At 32.8% G+C, this 19,451-nt stretch overlaps 1 protein-coding gene across 12 annotated transcripts in view; it reads right to left on the bottom strand.

Annotated features, from left to right (window-relative positions):
* The window catches only part of PCLO (piccolo presynaptic cytomatrix protein), a 419,413-nt gene that overhangs the window by 92,845 nt on the left and 307,117 nt on the right, over positions 1–19,451 (bottom strand). For 8 of the 12 annotated variants that reach the window (XR_013524045.1, XM_035253964.3, XM_035253965.3 and 5 more), the window contains 4 exons: positions 12,420–12,528; positions 11,818–11,885; positions 10,232–10,446; positions 2,188–2,238 (listed from right to left, as the gene is read on the bottom strand). Coding sequence is in view for 8 of the 12 variants with exons in the window: in XM_035253964.3 (XP_035109855.3) it covers positions 2,188–2,238; positions 10,232–10,446; positions 11,818–11,885; positions 12,420–12,528 (443 nt within the window). In the remaining 4 variants the exon portion in view is untranslated. Of the gene's footprint in view, positions 1–2,187; positions 2,239–10,231; positions 10,447–11,817; positions 11,886–12,419; positions 12,529–14,140; positions 14,195–19,451 lie in introns of those variants that run through there. The other 4 variants (XR_013524043.1, XR_013524044.1, XM_035253973.3 and 1 more) reach the window with 3 other exon arrangements.

Raw genomic sequence — 19,451 nt, 5'->3', positions numbered from 1 at the left:
ATGCTGCATTTATATTTAAAATAGAATAACTCAGATGAGTCATACTTTCATGTAAAACTTCATAATGAAAATAAATCCTCATTTTAGCATAAGTTTGATCTTATTATGTTTCCTAGCAGAAAATAAATCTTCAACTGCTTATCTCAACCCAGAAAAGCCTAGGGTTCCTGACCATGATAAAAGCACAGTGAAAAAGAAAGCAAAATACCATTAAAGAAGAGGAGAAAGGAGAAGTGGAGAATTGTATGCCATCATACAGTAATTGTATGCTATAATCTGGTACTGAAATACAGAATATAAAATAACCTATAATTAATAACACTGAAATTTCAAACAGCTTCCAGATCTTTAGTTAAGGAGAAGTACTTCCCCATTCTCTCCTTTCTCTGCCAGCCTTAAAGTCTACTTTTAACTGATGAAGGACCCAAACCATTTTTTATTGAAATGAAAACTGGCAGGGTACCCGAAAAGAGTGCTTTTCAAAATTTGCTCTGTATGACCTTCGGGAATGTCTACAGTTGCTCTGGGTCAGCTTTGAGAGAGAATGGGATGCCCCAGCAATCTGCAATCGCAGCGACTCCAGTGCTGACAGAGTCATGGTTTGGGTTTCTACATAAGGTTTCATTTGAAATGAGCCTTTGTAAAAGAAAATAATAATAATAATAATAATAATAATAATAATTGAAATCACTTCCTTAAGAAAATATTCCCCAAACTAAGAAGGAATAATACTAGGGTAAATTTCAACTATAGAATTACATTGTACTCCTTAAATGAAAGCAAAATAAAATTAGAACAACAACAATCAAAACAGAAAACATGGTCCAAAGGAAATACTAGTCAAGGACAGAAGTTTAAAAGAAGTTAGAAAGAGAAAGAAGTCTATAAGAATCAGAAATTCTAGCATTTTCTTTGCTGCTTGTGAAATGAAGAAAGATCAGGTCTGGTGAAAAACTGGCATTTTGGAAGTTGGAAATAGCAGAGAAACAGCCAGATCAGGAGCATGGAGGTCATCAGGGTAGTACTATTAGTTTGTTTTTAGTAATATGTCAACATTATGCACTTTTTCTCCATTTCCACACTCACACTCCACTTCTGCTTTGTAGTGGGTTCCTGGATAATCACTTAATTGATTTCTATGCCTTGATGTCCTCTCCTTTATAATTTTTGTAGGTCACTGCCATATTAATTTTTATTACACATTGTTTTCAAATAGTCTCTCTCACACTTCAAAAATAGAGATCATGCTATATTATGTAGTGGCTAACATCCCTAGGACTGTGTTCAATGTTCTTTTAAATTTTGTCTTAACCTATTTCTCAAAGGTGATTCTTCAACCATTGCTCTCTGACAATAACCTTCACCGTACTATTTCTACTCCTAGGAACATAATCTCCCTTTTTTTACACGTATCTTCAAATTAATTCAAGTTTCTGTTGTCCTTTGTGAAGTCTTTTTTGAAAATTTCCTCTAGAATATGTTGGAGGGAGATGCAGCTAAGACTCTCTTTCATCTGAAACCTAACTATTTTCAATTAGTCACTATTTTATAGTGTTAATTCTTTCTATATGTTGTTCCTTATCTACTCTAAATGACTTTTCAGTATCATGGAAGGTGCAGGTTTTTGAAGTTTTTTTCCCCTATAATCCATACTTAGAAGTATATAATAACAAAACACAAAGAGAGAATTAAAAAAGATGATGATCTATACCATTTTGATTCTATTTTCCTGATGAAAATTATTAAATATTTTATAAGTTACAAAGCAGTTATGACCCATGGTATGAAAAATACTTCTCTATAAGAACTATTCAGCAATTTCTGAAGCAATTTTTGATTAAAAGAAGGAGAAACCCAGTGGACCCATTTGGAAACTTCAAATTTCCAGGAGAGTCTGCCATGTGTAAAATATATTCAGCAAACATAAAGCAACTGAGGCACAAAACATGTTGACATTGCTAAGGTGTCAGGCAGATTTCAAAGTATGAAAATCCATAGCTCTGATTAGACTTCATAAAACATATATTTGTATTAATATGCTATTCTATAAAAGTGCATTTTCCTTTACAGTTCTGTCTATATTATAGAATAAGAAAAATCCTAACAGTGTGTTTACAATTTCAATAAACCAGTGGCAAAACAACCAAAAAAGATTATATAATGGTGATGTTTTAGAAACTTTCATACCTGAATCTCTCCTGTAATTGGATGAGAGACCACCTTTGTTGCATCAGTAGGCTGTAATATTAAAGAACATGTATTACATTCATACACTTTTCACAGAATTTATCATTTTGGCTTCCTTCTGAAATTAATTTCCATTTGGACAGAGCAACTGCTTGGAAAATACATTTTATCCATTTGGCTGCTTCAGAATAATGGTGTCTACTTATAGTTCTCAACACATGTTTAATTTTATAGATGCATACATCTATTTTTCATTTTGGTAAGCTGGCTTTGAAGCTGTAATTTTATACCAGCAGTATTTTCAATGACTTAAGAAAATGAACACTTTAGGTTTAAAGCACTTAAAGTATTTACAGGTTTTAAAGATCTATACAGTAATGTTTAAAATACATTCAACAAGTAAAAGATACTGTTTTATACAAGAACGGCAGAAGGTAGAAAAGTCCTTCTTTTACTTCTTTGCTGGATGCTCAGCACCTCCCTGCCCACTTCCAAAGTGAAGCACCCACACAATCACTTTCTATTAGTGTACACTTGTTTAGTATAGTTCTGTCCCATTTCCTTAACAAGTTCTTTATGCCAGTGAAGCCTTAAAAGACAGTTAAGTAAGTGATCTGGTAAAGTAATTCATATATTGTTGAATAAATGAGTGATTGCTGACTTGTTAAATTTCCATGAAATAGTTATACAAAAAGAGAGATAACGTCCATGGCCTCAAATCCATAAAAGAATTTTAGGCAATGTGGCATCAGTGTGGAGAGGAGATTTACTAAAATGGTAGCCACCTTGCCATCCTACAAATAAAGCCTTGTCTCCCTACACATACATAATACTGGCCTTGTTTCACTAATTAAATGGAAAAAAAAAGATTCAAGATTCATATTTACTTTGATATATGTACCTTTTCCCTTATGTTTTTATTCTAGAAATGAGAGCAGTCAAAAGAAGACAGCTTTATGCCAAGTCTTGTTCTGTAAAACAACTACGGAATAAAATTAACATAATCATTGGTGGAATTATGGAGGAAGTATTAAATTTTCTAGGCTACATATCCTTAATTAGTTCAGCTCATTTATTTAAAAAAGTGTCCTTTATTATTAAAACTGTGTCCTGGCTTCAAAGGATAAACTGTTTGCTAGTTATTGAACAATTACATTTATTTAATAATAATGTTACTATTTATACTTCAAGAAAACCAAACTAAATCTAGAGAAATAAGTAGCATACAAGTTACTGGAACTATTTATATATATAATTTTCTTTCCCAGCTTTACTGAGGTATAATAGATATACAAGAAACTTAATATAATTAATATATAAAATTTGAAGAGCTTTGACTTATGAATACATTCATGTTACCATCAATAAAATTAAGGTAATAAATATATCACCTCCAAGAGTTCCCTTACATCTCTTTGCTTTTTTCCTTTTTTAATTGAAAGATAAAATTGTATGTATTTATTGTGTACATGTTTTGAAGTATATACACATTATGGAATGCTTCTTATTTCTATCTTTTTTTTTTTTTTTTTTTGAGACAGAGTTTCGCACTTCTTACCCAGTCTGGAGTGCAATGGCGCGATCTTGGCTCACCGCAACCTCTGTCTCCTGGGTTCAGGCAATTCTCCTGCCTCAGCCTCTTTAGTAGCTGGGATTACAGGTACGTGCCACCGTGCCTAGCTAATGATTTGTATTTTTAGTAGAAATGGGGTTTCACCATATTGACCAGGATGGTCTCTATCTCTTGACCTCATGATCCACCCACCTTGGCCTCCCAAAGTGCTGGGATTACAGGCTTATTTCTATCTTAATTCAAGATTAGGAGCTTCCTCAATTCAGATATTTTTGTATCTTAAGGCATGACTTATGAATCCAATTTTAGTTGTCCTGGGGTGCTGAACACAGTGAGATGTTTTAAATTATGAGGGTAAAAGAGCACATCTGTTGAACGCTGTGCTAACTACCAGTTCAATTCAGTCACATTTCAAGATTAGAGCCAACTACATTCTTTTCAATTATGTTTTATCTTTGTGAGGCTGCTTTTGGTTGATTACTGTGATTAAAAAAAATGTGCTGCAAGAAAACTAGTGAGATTAGTGATGAGGAACAGGTAATGTGAATGTTAGTATCTAATTTGATTCATGGTTTGAGAAGTTGGGCAGCACTGACAATGCATGCATATGGTATTGATATGATATGTTATTGTAGTTGTTAACAATGAAATAAAAGAATGTATTTTATTTAGTTTTATGTGTATTATTTTTCAAATAATATTAATAAGTTTTGATGTTAGAATATAAATACTTATTCAGTTGTTTGAACATAATTACTTAACCGAATTGTCTTAGGAATTTTTTTGTTCCTAAGGGTACCATGAAAAAATTACTGGACAATAAGGGTGTTATGTTCACCAATCTTTGAGAAACCAACAATCTATTTCATCAGAACTAGCAAAACTAATAAGTACTTTAATTAAATTATTTATCCCATAACTTGGAAGAAATTATAAAGACTTTAAAGGTAGAATGAAGAAAAATTGATCAAAATATTAGATACAAAACTGCTTGAGGCAGAAAATTAATAATTTTGAAGACAAAAATTTGTTAATTAAAACCAATTAATATGGTAAATCATTATGTAAAAACTAAATTAATTAGTTTAAACATAGTCATTATTTGAAATAGTTACATTTTTATATATGTATTTTATCATGAAGTCAAGGTAATGAAACATTCTGTTAATTCAATATCTTACACATATTCAGCAAAAATATAATTTATTTAATGTATACTCATTTTATCTACATTTACTCAGAAATAATCATTTAAATTAGAATATTATCAATGAATTAATTACTAATGAATAATATGTAAAATGTTTAACAGTTGTGTTCTAAACATCTAAATGCATAATTATGCTAATTTTAATTTAAATATTTTAGATTTGGTATATTCACTTACATTTATAAATGTTATAATTAAATATTGTTAATCTCATATCTAATGAAACACAAAGTTAAAACTGTAATTCTTTAAATTATCTGAAGAATGTATGATATATTTGGACATATGTTACCTGATTCTTGGATATGTAAACTTCAGATAATCACTAAATACTTTTAATAATCTGTCAACAAAAATTTTTTAACATTGTAGGATTTGGAGAAAAATTTTAAAAAGTTTTGACTTTTATGCATACTAAAAGTCGATGCATCAAGAAATAGCATTAAATTCATTCATTTATTCAGCAAAAATGTTTCAAGAAGTAACTGTACTTGTAAATGTTGAAGATAAAGCAAATATACATATACATATACACATGTATGTGTGTTTGTGTGTGTGTATATGTATATGTATATTTATATGTGTGTGTATATATGTATATTTATATATGTGTGTGTATATATAGATGTATATGTGTATATATATACATAAAGTTGAATAGGTAATACACTCTCTTCAGGAGTGTTAGCATCAACTGACTATAATTTTTCAATTAAAAATGTAGATACGTTATATATAAATAATCTAAAAAATCATATTTGATTGGCGTTAGTACCAATAGAGTAAATAACTGTATAGCAGTTATTTGTCACATCTTAAGAACTTCCAGGTGAAGCTCTTAAGAAAATAATTGGAAATATTAGTCTATAACTGAGGAGTTAAAAATAAAATTGGAAATAAAAAGCATATAAATTATGTTGTAAGGCACCCAATCACTTAGATTGACCAAAAAGACGGTTTAAGAGTAAAATAAAACACAAGATCTATGTCTTATAGCTAAATGATAAAAATCTCTGAAGTCCAAAATCTTTTAGTTTTATATTTGAGGTTAAGACTCTTGGGTTTATCTTTTGTCCCACCCCTTACCACAATACCTAACAGGTAGTGCTTAAACAACTACTAAATGTATGAAAAATCTGAGAACATGAAAAATATATGCATCTACTCAACATAGTACGACAAATCCTAGCCAGAGCAATTAGGCAAGAGAAAGAAATAAAAAGCATCCAAATTGGAAAGAAAAAAAGGTAAAATTGTGCTTGTTTGCAGATGACATGATCTTATATACAAAAAAACTCTAAAGACTCATCAAAATACTGTAAAGCTAATAAACAAATTCAGTAAAGTTTCAAGATACAAAGTAAATATAAAAAAATCTAGTATTTTTATGGACTAACAGCAAATGATCTGAAAATGAAATGAAGAAGATATCATCTAAAGTAGCTATAGAAAGTAAAATACTTAATAAATTTAAACAAGAAGGCAAATGTCTTTGCACTAAAAACTCTAAAACATTGATAAAAGAAACTGAAGAGGACAAATACATATAAAGCTATTCCATGTTTATGAATTGGAGATAATAATGTTCTTAAAATGACCATACTACCTCACATGATATGCAGATTCAATGCACTCTCTATAAAAATTTCTTTGGAGTCTTTGAACTAATAAATCAATCCTAAAGTTCATTTAGAACCACAAAAGATTCTAATAGCCAAAGCAATCTTGAGCTAAAAAGACAAAGCCAGAGGAATTATGCTATTTGATTTCAAAATCTACTACAAAGCTACAGCAATCAAAGCAGCATGGCATGGTCTAAAAACCAACAGACATAGAGAATGGAACACAATAGATAAACCCCAAATAAATACATTCATTTGCAGTCGATTGACTTTCAACAAAGATGTTAAGAACACATCATGGGCAAAGGATAGTTTCCTTAATATGTGGTACTGAGAAAACTGGACATTCACATGCAAAGGAATAAAATTAGACCTTTATCTCATATCATATACAAGAATCATCTCAAAATAGATTAAAGATTTAAATATACCACCTGAAATTTTAAATTATTAGAGAGAAACATGAGGGAAAAGCTTTACGACATTGGTTTGAGCAAAGATTATTTGAAGATGATGCCAAAAGCACAGGCAACAAAAGCAAAAAAAAAAACAAAACAAAACAAAACAGAAGTACAAGAAACTAAAAAGCTGTACACCCAATCAGCTTCTGCTGATTGTTTCAATCAACAGAGTGAAGAATGTGAGAAAATATTTGCAAACCATGCATGTGACAGGGTGTTAATATCCAAAATATATAAGAAAGTCAAACAATTCAATAGCAGAAAAACAAATAATGTGAATTTAAAATGGGCAGAGAATTGGAATAGACATTTCCCAAAAGAAGACACAAATGACTAAGAGGTATATAAAACATCAGTATCATTAATCATCAGAAAAATACAAATTAAAACCACAATGAGATATCAACTCATTTCAGCCAAAATGGCTGTTATCCTAAAGAAAAAAGATAGTGTGTGCTGATGAGAATGTGAAGAAGGGAACCCTTGCACATTGTTGGTGGGAATGTAAATTGATATATCCATTATGGAAAACAGTATGGAGGTTCGTGAAAAAAATTAAAAATAGAGCTACCATATAATCTAGTGATCTTGCTGCTGAGCACATATCCAAAGGAAATGAGATCAGTATGTCAGAGATACCAACACTCTGAGGCTCATTGCAGCATTATTTGCAACAGCCATGATAGAGTAACAACCTAAGTGTCTATTAGTAGATGATTAGGTAAAGAAAATGTGTTACATATACAAAACGAAATACTATTTAGCCTTAAAAAACAAGGACATCCTGTCATTTATAATAACATGAATAAATCTGAAGGACATTACGTTAAGTGGAAAAATTTATGCACAGAGAGATAATGATCTCACTCATACGTGGAATCTAACAAAGTTGAACTTATAGAAGCATAGAGAAGAATGGTAGTTACCAGGCGCTAAGAGAAAGGAAGGATTGGAATAATGGTCAAAGGGTACAAAACCTCTCTTAGGAGGAAGTTTGAAAGGTCTGTTGTGCAACATGGTGACTACAGTTATTAGTAAATATATTATATTCTTGAAAATTGTAAAACAAGTAGATTTAAAAAAAATTTTAAGCCAAATACTTCTGAGGAATGAAGAGTAGATTTCAAGTGTTTTCACAACAAAAAACAAGTGAGGTAATCCATGTTAATTAGCTCAATTTAGCCATTCCACAATGTATTCATGTTTCTTTTTTAAAAAAATTATAATTTGTATGTGTTAGTTTGCTTTTTTTTTTTTTTTTTTTTTGGGAGATAGAGTCTCACTCTATCACCTAGACTAGAGTGAGTACAGTGGTGTGATCTCTGCTCACTGCAACCTCTGCCTCCCATGTTCAAGTGCTGCTCCCACCTCAGCCTCCTGAGTAGCTGGGACTACAAGAACTTGCTATCATGCCTGGCTAAGTTTTGTATTTTCTGGTAGAGATGGGGTTTCACTGTGTTGGTTAGGGTGGTCTCAAACTCCTGGCTTCAAGTGCTCTGCCTGCTCTGTAATCCCAGAATGCTGGGATTACAGGCATAAGCCATCACCTCCAGCCACAGGGACATGGATGAATCTGGAAACCATTATTCTTAGCAAACTGACACAGAACAGAAAAACCAAACACCACATGTTCTCAGTCATAAGTGGGTGTTGAACAATGAGAACACATGGACATAGGGCGGGGAACATCACACACTGGGGTCTGTTGGGGAGTGGGGGATATAGGGGAGGGATAGTGGAGGAAATGGGGAGGGATAACATAACATTAAGAGAAATACCTAATGCAGACGATGGAGGGATGGATGCAGCAAACCACCATGGCATGTGTATACCTATGTAACAATCCTGCACGATCTGCACATATACACAAGAACTTAAAATATAATAATTTAAAAAAACTAATAAAAAATCATGCTGTATGGTATAAACATGTTTTATTTGCTAATTAAAAATAATTTAAAATTTAAAAATATAAGCAATATTGCATGAGGTTAATTGCTTAATTTAAAAAGAAGTTGTCTTCAAATATCTTCAAATTGTGTTTTTATAACATAGAAACATCTATGAAACAGAATTTAGTATTAATTATCTTAGTATTTTAGTTGGCTAGTTTATGAATTATTTTTAAATGATTATCAAAATAGAGCCTCTCTAAGGTAATTATACAAAATTAGCACATAATTGCTTATGGTAAAATGTAGTTGCGTTAAAACTTACATTAAAATTTAGTCTAACAGCCCTTGAAATTACTTTGTTTATGAAGCTTTTCTATATTTAGTTTCAAACAAATCATTTTATGATGCAATGATTAGGGTCAACCTACTTTGTTGTTTGCTTCTGAATAAAAGGATTCTTTTTTTTTTTCTGCTGTATTTTTATAGCTGAAAAACAAATTTTATTTTTTGATGTCTGGTCACTTGACCTAAGCATTTATAGCCTGTTCTTCCCATATCTCTCACCACATAAAGACAAACCTTTATTCATGTTTTAAAAAAGGACACTTTTTCCCCCATGTGTGTATCAACCACAGGGATAGTTTTTAATTAAGAATCAAATCTACGAGGGAAATTATAAATGTCTACATTTCCTCTGCTTTTTAAAAGCTTAAAAATAATTTTATGTTCTTTTTAAATTCCCCAGCACTTTGAAACAATAGTATTGGAAGAATTTGTTTTGTATGAGGACTTGCATCAATAAAAAAATTCTTAATATGGAATTGAGGATAAAGTTCAAAGTGGTGATAACATGTTACTGGTTTTCCTTGTTTGTTGTCATAAATTTTCTTTATTGCTGTGCCCTTTTTACTTTTTACTTAAATTATAAAATCTAATATAATATGTATCTTTTGTTTCCAAAAAGATACAAAGCTATATTCTATATACAAAGGTCAGATTCATGCAACAACAAAGAGAATCAGAAAGTATGAAGTATCAGACACATTTTTCATGTTCCTCATAACCACTGAAATATTTTAAGAGATGTAGAAATACATCATCTTGATACATCTGGATCAGTTTTGTACTCAGAAGAGAAAAAAAGTTTCTTAATTTGATAGTTCATCTGGAAATGAAAAACCATAAGAAAAATACTTTGGAAAATGATATTTTACTTTTTATCAATGGTCTGAACAAAGAACTAGAAAGTTAGTGGGTCAGAGGTCACATACAAAACTCCTCACCTTGCTGCTGCTGTGCTTCTTTTTGCTCACTGAGGGGGACCCTGGTTGCCCAGGGCTGGGAACAGAACTGGATCCTGCTGATGTAGGACCTGAATGAACATGAGATCCTTTTTCAACAACTGACGACAGAACCAGTGGTGACTGCTGTAGTGAAACCTTCTGGAGTTCGGCTGCCAATTGCTTAGGATCAACCCCTGGGGATTTCGCCTTATCCACTACAAGAAAAGGAAATAGATTTACGTACTTCTTCATTTCATAGGTACTTAATGCCATGGAACTATGTGTGCTCCAGGTGACAGGTGAAACATTACCTATAAAATAAGCTCAACTTTAAAAATGAAATTAACTTAATTGCACTTTTATGTATCAATTGCTAAGGAAGTCCTCAAGGCTCTGGGAAGAGTGACATAATACTGAATTACAGAGGAAGAGTGAAGTTTCTGTTGCATATTCAGAAATGTTTTTAATATTTTACATAGAGAATTGTTTGAATGATGCAATATCCTATTTTATCCATTGGAATTTAATTTGTTTGATTAGCTGTTTTTCCTTTCCTAAATTTTATACAGCTTTTTCTCTAAGGGGAAAATTTTCTAAGGGGAAAATTTCCATGTGTATATTTACATTTATAAATGTATTAAAATTTGTCTAGCACTTGGTTTATTCTGTTTAGTGCAGCAAGCCAGCTTACCAGAATTGGGGCTGCAAGAGTAGGAAGTGCTCAACAAAAATTTATTAAATATAGAAAAATGTTTTTTTTTCTTTGAGATGGAGTCTCACTGTCACCAGGCTGGAGGGCAGTGGTGCAATCTCGCGTCACTGCAACCTCTGCCTCCCAGGTTCAGATGATTCTCCTGCCTCATCCTTCCAAGTAGCTGGGATTACAGGCTTCCACCATCACACCCAGCTAATTTTTGTATTTTTAGTAGAGACGGGGGTTTCACCATGTTGGCCAGGATGGTGTTGATCTTCTGATCTCACGATCTGCCTGCCTCAGCCTCCCAAAGTGCTGGGATTACAGGCGTGAGCCACCATGCCCAATAAAAAGTGATGTTTTAAATCTTACAATGAATCTAACAAATTTGTAGATTATATTTGTCATCCAAGAAAGATGTTAAATCTATCTCATCATGTACTTATGAAATTACATGTTGATTTTTGTTTTTTATAAAAAGGCAATGAGAAGGTTCAGGAATAAGCTTTTTTAAAAACCCAGCTATTCTAAAAGAATGAAGTATGCTCTAAAAAGTATGTAAAACTGAAAAGAAATGGCTCCAGGTATTACTTTCACAGGATGAATTCATATTTAAATAATTAAAGCAGTGAACTCATGCAGCAAGGATTTTATGTGAACTTGTTTAAGGGGACTAACACCCAAATATATATTTTCCCAGAATGTTAAAACTGTAGCTAAAATGTCCTAGATTTTGTCTATAATTATATAAATATGTAAAAAAATCTATAACTTTATCTTTGTCTATATCTATGTGTATGTCTATATCTTCATCTATAACTGCATCTGCCTCTGCAACAACTTCTATGTCTATGTCTTTATTCACAATTGAAACTAGATTTTGTTTACCTACCAGTTTTTGGTGGCTCATGAAGTTCCAGATGCTGGGGGTTTTCAGAATCTGATAGCATATTGAGGTCCCTAAAAATTAAAACAAAACATTAAGAAAGATATTGAGGAAATCTGAGACAAAGAACACTTTTTTCCAACTACTCTTAATTGTTTTCAGTAGGTAAATGAGAAGTGGTTAATGATATAAAGCAACTCCAAAGCATGCTTACCCTCCTATCCAATATATATTTGCAATGCTGTTAAAAGTCAGAGCTGATAAAAATGATTATTTAAGGTGAAATCTTTATGAATTACATGTAAGTTCATTTTTAAATGCACACTTTGAAATCTAAATGGGTTCAGGCTTTCATTTAAATGAGGTATGTTTCAATAAAAGCATGAAAGGGAAGAGGCTGTTGACACAATCAGAAACTAAGTTAGCTGAATTCTTTCTGTGCTTTAGGCTTTGATTTCAAACACGAGAAATTTATAAAACTTATATTCACTTTATTTTATAATTACAGAAAATCTTGCTAACTGGCAAAGGTTCCACCTTAACAATTTTAAATTAAAAGAGTCATGGATAGCCAAAAAATGGAAACAAAAAGATGGGGAAAAACTCACAGTCTTACACATATTTCTGCTTCCCCACTTTGCTGACTAATGATACTCTGAACTTCTTCATATGTTTTAGAAGTTAAGGGAATTCCATTCCATTCCAATACTTGCATCCCTAGAAAGACAAATTTGAATATAAAATCATATGTGTGCTATTTCTAGTCTGGGTGTATAGGGCATCAAAGATATTTATTTGCATTTAGAAGTCAACTTAGCACACCATTTCAGAAAGCATCAGTTCAGAGTTCTCTGCAACATTAATACCAAAACCATTATGCAGTTTGATCTCATTAACTTACCTGAATGCATAAAATATATTTAATACAACATGCAAAATTTTGCTTTTGAAAATCTATTTAATATTATCAAACGCATGCATTCTGTTCACACTGCCATAAAATGAATTATTGAATGTATATTGCATAAACCAATTTTGTATAGGAAAAAAACCAAACAATTACAACCACCAATATAGTTTTCCTGTGGGGAGCAAGCTACTGGAATAATGTATTTGGTATTTTATCATGAAATGGGAGTAGTAGAAAAAAGTCGTTTGGATTTCCTTGTGAAGCTCCATTTCAGAAATGTTGTAGCTTCTGTATTGTCCAGATGAAACAGAACGCCACTTCCTGTCTTTTTCTTCACTGCATTCCAGACATTCCTGAATCAAGGAATAGCAGGAATGTTACAGAAAGGGCAGCTGATTGGGTCTGTGACCTGTGCACTAGTACATGACCCTGAGCTCAGAAAGGCCTATGCTCGGTTTAATGCTCTGCTGTTGTCATGTTGAAATTCTTACTGACATTTAAACAAAGAACCCACATTTTAATTTTGCAATGGGTTTTGCAAATTATGTAGCTGGCCTGGTTTGGCCTGGTCAGGTCATTTCTTTTTTTCTATCTAGAAAGATAATTTCATAGAAAAAAAGAAAAGTGTAACATAATTAATATTACAACACTTTACATATAGCTTCTTTGGTCCATTTGCTATGAGCTGTCAAAATCTTTGAAGGGTCTATGTATGGCATGATTCACAATGTCCTGATGCGTGGCTATGTGAATTGGGTATACAGTAGATTAAACCATCCAAGGTAGTGCTCACATAAGTGTGAGTACTATCAGCTTTATTTGAGAAAAAATGTCTGTATACCAAAATTATGCTGTTGAACCATTATTATTATTATTATTAATTTTGAGACAGAATCTCACTCTGTCACCCAGATTGGAGTGCAGTGGTGCAATATCAGCTCTCCGCAACCTCTGCCTCCCAGGCTCAAGGTTTTCCTGCCTCTGCTTCTCGAGTTGCTGGGATTACAGGTGCACGCCACCACGTTTGGCTAATTTTTGTATTTTTACTAGAGATAGGGTTTCACCATGTTGGCCAGGCTGGTCTTGAACTCCTGACCTCAGGTGATCTGTCTGCCTTAGCCTCCCAAAATGCTGGGATTACAGGCGTGAGCCACCGTGCCCAGCCTGAACCATTAGGTTTTTAATGAGTTTCACAGATGCCTATGTGAAATTACCTATTGATCATCATTGGCTTCAATGGGAAATTCTAAACATGGCATGATTGTGTCTTTAGAAGTTTTAATGATTATGACATATGTTAGAAGGCATATTACCAGTTGCAATAAGTAAGGGAAAGCTTTTACACTATAGTCAAATGGTAAAAGAAGTCCATAAAAAGGCTCACATAACACAAACAAGAATGACTTTTCTATAACTTACTCCAAGGAAACTTTATCTTCAGATGGGCCTTAGGTTTATTTCAACAATCCCAGGCTGTTGTACATACAAAATGAGAAAATTATGTAAAAGACAGTGATAACACCACGAAAGAAAAATATAGCATGCTGAAAGAGGAAAATAAAGCACTTTTTTTTTCATAAGGAGGAAGAGCACATTAATAAACAGATGATTTTGAATTCAATTAAATTGAAGTTGTTATAATTCGGAAATTGCATTGTCACATTTCTGCAGGAGCACATACTATGAAAAGGAATAGTCACATATTTTCATGCTTTTTCTATTGAATTTACCTGTTTATTCTTTACATCCCAAAATAAAAGGGCAAATTAACAGAACAGAATTATCCCATAAAATAAAAATAAAAATGCTTCTAAAAAACTAGTATGGTTAATAAAATTTCTGAAAAAAATAAACAGATAATTAGGCTTTTGCCTGGATATACATCTGACACCATAACCTACATGATCTGTTCCATGCCACAATACATTAATGGAAATTCTTTCCCCCCGCCTCAGTTTCCTACCCTAGTTGTTTCAGTGCGGCAGTTCAAAAGATTGGGTCAATTCTTTTATCCTGGCTCTATGCCCGCAGTGAGACGGCATAGGGAAGATGACCACTGACCATGGTCATTTAATAGTCATTCCCCTTTCTATTGTCTAATGTCCTACAAATTCTATGAGCTATATTAAAATAATTAATTATATATAGATATAACAAAGCACTCCTTATTCATCTCAAAAGAGGTTCTAGTAGTTGTGAAAATTAAATATGGCATTTCAAATATATATGAACATTATTTGTTAATTATAAAATTCTATAAACTATTTAAAAATCCATACAAAAATTTGTTGAAAATTATGCTCTGTGGAAGTCCAATAATGTATTTTATTGTTTAATAGGTTTGAATGTTAGCATTTTTAATCTCAAGACAGCTTTTTACACTGTGTTTCAGATTTTTCTGGAAAGTAGTACACATATGAATTTATGATATTTATTACATAGTACTATGAGTAAACATTTGTATTTTCTTTACATTTAAATAATTACAAATTTCAGATAAGAAAGTGCACAGATGAGGCTTCAGTTATGTTCCTTGAAAGTAGCTATTTTAATAGCTTTATTTATTATTATTATTATTTTTGACACAGGGTCTCACTCTTTCACCCAAGGTAGAGTGCAGTGGCATGATCTCAGTTCACTGCAACCTCTACCTACCAGGTTCAAGTGATTCTCCTTCCTCAGCCTCCTGAGTAGCTGGGATTACAGGCACCTACCACCACACCTGACTAATTTTTATATTTTTAGTAGAGAAAGGATTTCACCCTGTTGGCCAGCCTGGTTTTGAACCCCTGATCTCAAGTGATCCACTGCTCTCGGCCTCCCAAGGTGCTGGGAACCACCACACCTGGCCTTTAATTGCTTTTAATAGGAAATTAAGACAGTCTAGATTTTTGCTGAATATGTAGCAGTGATGAAAGGATTTGTTGCAAAGTCTCTTGCTTAATAGGTTACTAAACACAGAAAAGACAATAATAAGATAATTCTAGAACTTTAAAAATATTAACATAAAACATTCTCAAATTGCTTTCATAACTTCTAGGATTACTTAATTTTGCATGTTCCTTAAATGGGCAAAGTCTACTCTTCTCTCCTTAATACAAAATTTCATGTTATGTTCTTACTTGATTTATATTTATTATTTACCATCACATTGAAAACATCTTAAAATAATTCAGTTAAAAATCTTACAGATTACTCTATATCCAAACATATGCCACACAAAAGCTCATGACGTTTATCCATTTTACTCACTCTGTATGTATTTTTCCACTGCTTCATATGTAGTAGGCACTACATAATTAATCACCTTTGTTTATGTCTAACACTTTATGATGTTATAAAAATTAATAAAAAAATGATAGTCTATCAGATAACAATTGGAAATATCTAAGCAATTAGTAAAATAAAGATGATTCACAAAGGAGGAAGTTCCAAAACTTTGCAAATATATGAAGAAAGCCCAGATTCATTAGTGATTAGAAAGTGCAAATTGAAGCCAAAATATATTACCTAACTGTCATTGTATTGGGACAAGTTTGAAAACCATAAAATGCCATGTGTTGATTGAGCTGTAGGATTGGTGACCTTGATTTCATCAAGAGATATTCTAGCTTGATGGTTGTTCTGGTTTACTCTCTCTATAATGTGAGAATATCATGACTATAAATAGATAAAACAATCTCTTATTTACAATTTATAAACAAGTAATTATTTTAATGAGAATGCACATAAGTCTGACTGTTCTGGAGGGCAATCTGGCAGAATGTATTTAAATTAAGCATATGCACACTCTATCACCCAAAAATTCTCTTCGTGCGTATGTATTTGTGAGGAGGTGGAGGTATTAGGAAAAACAGGCATTGAGAATGTTGTGAACGCTCATGATGGAAATACTTGGCAGACGCTGAAAGAAACAGAGCATACCAGGTGTTAACACCAGAAGGTGGATACATCTTAAAGTCTTTGCCAAGTTAAAAACAAGTGAGAAACAGGATCTGACCTATTAGCCAATGTCATTTATGTCAATTTAAATAACATGCATATGAAATAAATCATTACATATTTTATGAAACAATATCAAGCATCTCACAAATTATTATAGTTGGTCACCGAGAGGAGAGAAGAATGGGAAAATAAAATAAGACAAAGGAAAATGAATGTGTTCATAAGTGAATAAATGAAAAACACACAAGAGCTGACCTTGAAAAAAATAATAAAGACCAAAACCTAATTTAAAAATTTACAGTATCAGTTATTTGCAATTTGTTTGCTATCTTTTCTACATTAAGATTAGTAATCATGACTACAGCGTTATTTTCCAAATTTGAATAACCTCTTTGAATAGTCTTCTATAAAGTACTAGCAGCAGCAGCAAAGGATCAGCTGAATTTGGCCACTTCCCCTGGCTGAGTCAATAGCAAACATATCTTGCAAGTGGGCTTCAGGGTTCCAATAAAATTGTCCACATCAATTATACTAGTTGCTCTTTCATGTTAATGTTAGGCAGTGTTAATGTATGAGAAAGACATAGATAAATGGAATTTTTTAAATTAATTTTTTTCATATTTTACAATTTTGATCTATTTATATATTAACATAAAGGGGAGAAAGGTAAGAAAAATGGAAGAAAGGAAAGATGAAAGAGAGGAAGGAGTAAAATGAAAAGGGAAAATTAGTATTTGAATATTTATTTACAGGAGAAGGAGACACGCTCCGTGATAATAAGACATTCAAAACTAGTATATTTATTTTGAAATACACAATAAGCTATTTGTGATGGTTAATATTTTGAGTGTCAACTTGACTGGACTGAAGGATGCAAAGTATTGATCCTGGGTGTGTCTGTGAGGGTGCTGCCAAAGGAGATTAAGATTTTAGTCAGTGGGTTGGGAGAGGCAGGGCACCAGCTAATCAGCTGCCAGCGTGGCTAGAATATAGCAGGCAGAAGAAGTTGGAAAGAGCAGACTTGCAGAGTGTTCTGGCCTTCATGTTTCTCCTGTGCTGGAAGCTTCCTGCCCTTGAACATCAGACTCCACGTTCTTCAGCTTTTGCACACTTGGATGTACACCAGTGGTTTGCCAGGGACTCTACGGCCTTTGGCCACAGACTAAAGGCTACACTGTTGGCTTCCTACTTTTGAGGCTTTGGGACTCGAACTGATCCACTACTGGCTTCCTTGCTCCTAAACTTGCAGACGGCCTATCATACAACTTTACCTGGTGATTGTGTCAGTACATTCTCCTTAATAAACTCCCTTTCATGTATACATATATCGTATTAGTTCTATCTCTCTAGAGAACCCTGAATATATTAACACTATTGTTAAATATATTCACTCCACTGTGCTATTAAACACTGGATCTTTTTTTTTTGTTATATATGTATTTTATTGCATTTTAGGTTCTGGGGTACACATGAAGAACATGCTGGATTGTTGCATAGGTACATACATGGCAATGTGGTTTGCGGCCTCCATCCCCTTCACCTATATCTGGCATTTCTCCTCATGTTATCCCCACCCCCCTGCCAAATCCCTATCCCTGGCTCTTCTTCCCCTAGTCCCCCACCGACTAAACATTGTATCTTACTTCTTCTCTCCAACTGTATTTTTGTACCCTTTGACCAACCTTTTCATACCCCACTTCAAATCCTTCCTAGCCTTTGGCAGCCATAATTTTATTCTCTATGAAATCAACATTTTTAGCTCCTACATATGGAGTGAGAACATGCAATATTTTACATTCTATACCTAACTTATTTCATCTAATATAATGTCCTCAAATTCCAGCCATGTTGCTGCAAATGATGAGATCTCATTCCTTTTTATGGCTGAATAGAATTCCATGGTATATACATATACATTCTCCTTAACCATTTATAAAATTTTGAAGTTGAAAACTATTCTGTTGAAGAGCTAATCATGTAGTATTGCTATTTATTATTATTGCTATTATTTTTATTTTTTGTATTTATGGTTCAAAGAAAACTTAAAATAGAGCCTCAATATCCAAAATGTATAAAAATGGACCTTCTTTTTATCAAAGAAGGCTCAATTTGCCTACTAGCCCCCTCACCATTCTTCAGGTCCTATTCAATAGGAACCCTTAGACATACTCTGTCTCCCTGATTTACATGAGTTGTGAGTTTAAAATTATATCACAACCTGAATAAGGGCATAAGAACAATTGCTGTTAACTAGGACATTGCTTCTTGAGATGTACTGGAATGAAGATACTCTGAATTTCATTTTACTGAAAATGAAATCTTAATTGGTTTAAAAACTGTATTTTTTACCTACCAACTATAGGAATAATGCTTTCAAATAGAGCTGTGTAATATTTAGCATTAAAAAATTAACATTTGCCTATCTCTCAATAAACAGAATATATACTATTTTTATATAGATAAATATTTTCTGTATCAGAAATGTGTTTTATGAGCCATCTTGCCGTTGGTAGCTGACTGTTGATATTTTCTTTTCACCCTTATCAAATTGTGTTCACATGCAGTTTGGTTATTTACTAGTTGTTTTACCCTTGAGCAAGTTGGTTAATCCTCCATCCTTGACTCCCTCAAGGGGACTGTACTTGCTTGATGACTGCTCTAGTTTTATTTCCATCCTACAACGGCAAATACTATGACTATGACTCTGACAGAATGGGAAACACGAAACAACTGCTTGTTTATAACTTGTAAATATGAATTTTTTAGCGGAAGGTTTACATACGAA

This window comes from Callithrix jacchus, chromosome 11, assembly GCF_049354715.1.
Source record: "Callithrix jacchus isolate 240 chromosome 11, calJac240_pri, whole genome shotgun sequence".
Classification (NCBI taxonomy): domain Eukaryota; kingdom Metazoa; phylum Chordata; class Mammalia; order Primates; family Cebidae; genus Callithrix; species Callithrix jacchus.
The sequence above is the reverse complement of the archived record's forward strand: the minus strand, read 5'-3'. Positions and strand labels throughout refer to the sequence as shown.